This window comes from Bubalus kerabau, chromosome 5 (genome assembly GCF_029407905.1).
Source record: "Bubalus kerabau isolate K-KA32 ecotype Philippines breed swamp buffalo chromosome 5, PCC_UOA_SB_1v2, whole genome shotgun sequence".
In the NCBI taxonomy this organism is placed as follows: domain Eukaryota; kingdom Metazoa; phylum Chordata; class Mammalia; order Artiodactyla; family Bovidae; genus Bubalus; species Bubalus kerabau.
Genome location: NC_073628.1, coordinates 24960007 through 24963324, shown reverse-complemented (window position 1 = coordinate 24963324; position 3318 = coordinate 24960007). Strand labels below are relative to the sequence as shown.

General features: G+C 40.0%; 1 protein-coding gene across 1 annotated transcript; it reads right to left on the bottom strand.

Moving 5' to 3' along the window:
• Nucleotides 1-972: 972 nt before the first annotated feature.
• On the bottom strand, nt 973-1914 carry LOC129653764 (olfactory receptor 8B8-like). Its single transcript, XM_055583457.1, has one exon. It carries the CDS (start codon nt 1906-1908, stop codon nt 973-975), a length of 936 nt encoding a protein of 311 aa, XP_055439432.1. The 5' UTR covers nt 1909-1914.
• Nucleotides 1915-3318: the final 1404 nt, after the last annotated feature.

Below are 3318 nucleotides of genomic sequence, written 5' to 3'. Positions count from 1 at the left end.
TATAACTTTAGCAGGGTACTGGAAAGAAACAGGAAGGAAGGAGTTGCAGTGACAGAAGATCAGGCTGGAGAGGTGAGCAGGGTGCAAACAGAAAGATTCTTGCTTGGCCTAGTGTGGAAATTTGGTTTTACCTTGAAAGAAATTCCAGTGAACAGACTAAACCAAGGTAAATGTAATCTTATTTGAAGTATGGAAAGAGCATTCTGGTTGCAGTGTGGAGAACGGATTCTAAGGGGAAAGATAAGAAAGTGAGAAGCCAGTTGGAAGGCTGGTGTCTGGATGAGAAATGATGAGAAATGTTCATAAGAACAAGAATTGTTAGTAATTGATAAATTGGGTGTGGAGGACAAGTTAAGAGAGGGGGAGCAAGAAAGATACCAATTTGGGATTTGAGCAATTAAGTAGAGGATGGTGCCATTCACAATGACAGAGACCAAAAGAAAAGAAGAGAGTTTGGTAGTCTTAGTGATGTTTCTGTGATTAAGTTGATTCTTATAAGTTCAGATGCCTATAGAGTATTCAAAGAGAGATATTAGTCAGTTAAACATAGGTTTGAAGTTCAAATGTGAGTCCTATTTTTGTTTTCTGTGTAGAAATTTTCCATAATCAGAACATTCTTATCTGCTATGAACTAGTCAACTTACTTTAAAAAGGTGTGAAATTCTGATTTTTAAGAGGAAAGCACTGGGAGGGAAGATAGAAATAGAGGAAGAAGACAAAGAAGGAAGGAATACATTTCACAACTGTTAGACCCCCAATTCTTTGCTACAAATATTAAGTTGCATCAATTTCTTCCCAATAACACTAAAGTAACAGTATATCTATACTTTGCAGAGTGTTCAACCCAACCTTCTAAATCAAAGTCTTTCTATTATACCTCACTTCATCCTGTGTGAAAGAACTCTATATAGAAAAAAAAAAAGATTTTGAAAGAAAGGTGTATTCTATTATCATGATTAATACTGTTCCAGTTCAGAAAAATATTTTTCTACTGAAGGTTTTTTTCAGGGCAACCTTAACCTCCTTATTTCTGAAGCTATAGATCAGAGGATTAAGCATAGGCACCAAAATGGTATAGAATACAGTGGACACTTTCTTCTGGTTCATGGACAAAACAGAAGAAGGATGAAGATACATGAATGCCCCTGACCCAAAGAAAACAGAAACAACAATTATATGTGAGCTACAAGTACTGAACGCTTTGGACCTTCCTTCTGTGGAACTGATGTGGAGGATACTGGAAAGGATAAAAACATATGAAACAGTGACGGTGAGGCCAGGCACACCAACATCAAAGCCAACGATGATGAGAACCACCAGTTCATTGATGTGAGTGCTGGTGCAGGAGAGCTCCAGGAGGGGGAGGATGTCACACATGTAGTGGTTGATGGTGTTGGCATCACAGAAGGTCAACCTCAACATGCATCCTGTGTGGGCCCAGGCAGCAATAAAGGCCCCCAAGTATACAATCACAGCCATTAGAGAGCAGACCTGAGGGGACATGGTGACCTTGTACAACAGGGGCTTGCAGATGGCCACATAGCGATCATAGGCCATCACTGTCAGTACATAGCACTCTGCATTGACAAAGAAGCAGTAGAAAAACAGCTGAGTCATGCATCCTGCATAGGAGATGGTGTTCCTCTTTGACAGAAAGTTTACCAACAGTTTGGGGGTGATGACAGAAGAGTAACAGAGATCAATACAGGATAAATTAAGGAGGAAGTAGTACATTGGAGTGTGGAGGTGAGAAGTCAGTCTAATTAGAGTGACCAAGCCCAGGTTTCCTGCCACGGTGATTATGTAAATTCCCAAGAAGAGGAAGAACAGGGGCACCTGGATCTCCGGATGTTTAGTTAAACCCACAAGGATAAACTCAGTGACCAATGAGCTGTTTCCAATATCCATTCTCTTCCAGTGAGATCTGAAAGATAGGAGAATAGAGTCATATTTCAGGCAGAACTCAGATTCCCCATGCAATGTCATGCCCAGTCCATTCAGGAGCCAAGAAGCCCAAAGACTCTGCTGAGGCTTAACTATTTTACAGAAATAAATAAATAATGGATCTGGCTCTGCTCATACCGAGAAAGGCAAGTGCCTTGGAGTGGGGGGTGTGGTGGGGGGGGTGGGCATCAGCATAGTAATACTGGGAGAATGTAAGAGTGCAAGAGAATATAAAAAGAGCATGCATTTCTCACCTTTTCTTCCCTCAATTTGTCGCTAACAGATTTTATTCCTTCTCCTGCTTAAGTTTGTATTTGTTAATATTTACTCACCACACTTCATCTATCCTGTGCTAGCTACCAATCCAGACTGGACACTGTGTAGGGGGTGATCATAATCACAAGTCCACAGCAGAGCTGGGGAAACAGAGACTCAGAGAGAACCTTTGGCTTCCCAAGCATACACAACAAGGAAATCATTAAGTCTGGCCTAGAACTTGGGTCTCCTGCATAAGAAATTCCCTAAAGGGTACAAAGCTTAGTAACACTGCAAACCCACTGACTTCAACACTACCTTTAATTTCTAATTTCCTCTCCCACAGACCCGTTAGTCGTCTCTATCTCAGGGCCAGAACTGGGGGAAGCAGAAAATCCTGTTACTTTCCAATGGCTATGGGTTGTAAAAGATGTAAAAACAAAAAGGATTCAATGCTCACTCTTCTTTGCCTACTGGCATCAGAACTGTCTTTGTGGTTCCCCCTCCACCGTGGCTCTCCAAAGAGGAAGAGATCTTCTGCTGCAAGAGGCAGCAGAACTGAACTCACCTCATCTCCTCCATTCCTGTGGAGGGGCTCAGAGCATTTATAAGTCTTAGCATTTCTTTTGTTCTGAGAGTCAGTCAGATGAAGATTATGATTTTTAATTAAGGTTTTGCCCAGAGGTGATTATTAAATCACAAAAAGGAATCCAAACAGCAGTCTTGATTTTCAAAATAATAATATGAGTTTCAAGTTCTCAGGGATTTGATAAAGAGATTTTCTCAGGAGCCTCTACATGCAAATCCTCAAGGAAATACAGACTTAGGAAATTGTTTACACAGTATGAAGATAATTTAACCCTGGTGTCTTTGGAGGCTCAATATTTTTTTTTTAATTTTTTTAATTTTATTTTTTAACTTTACAATAAAAGTTAAAAAATATTGTTACAATATTGTATTGGTTTTGCCATATATCAACATGAATCTGCCACAGGTATACATGTGTTCCCCATCCTGAACGTCTACAAGCAATAAATGCTGGAAACTCAATATTTGACTCAAAATTTCACATTAGGGATTTTCTCTTCCCTTGTCTTTCTTCTAGTGTTTCTTTGACTT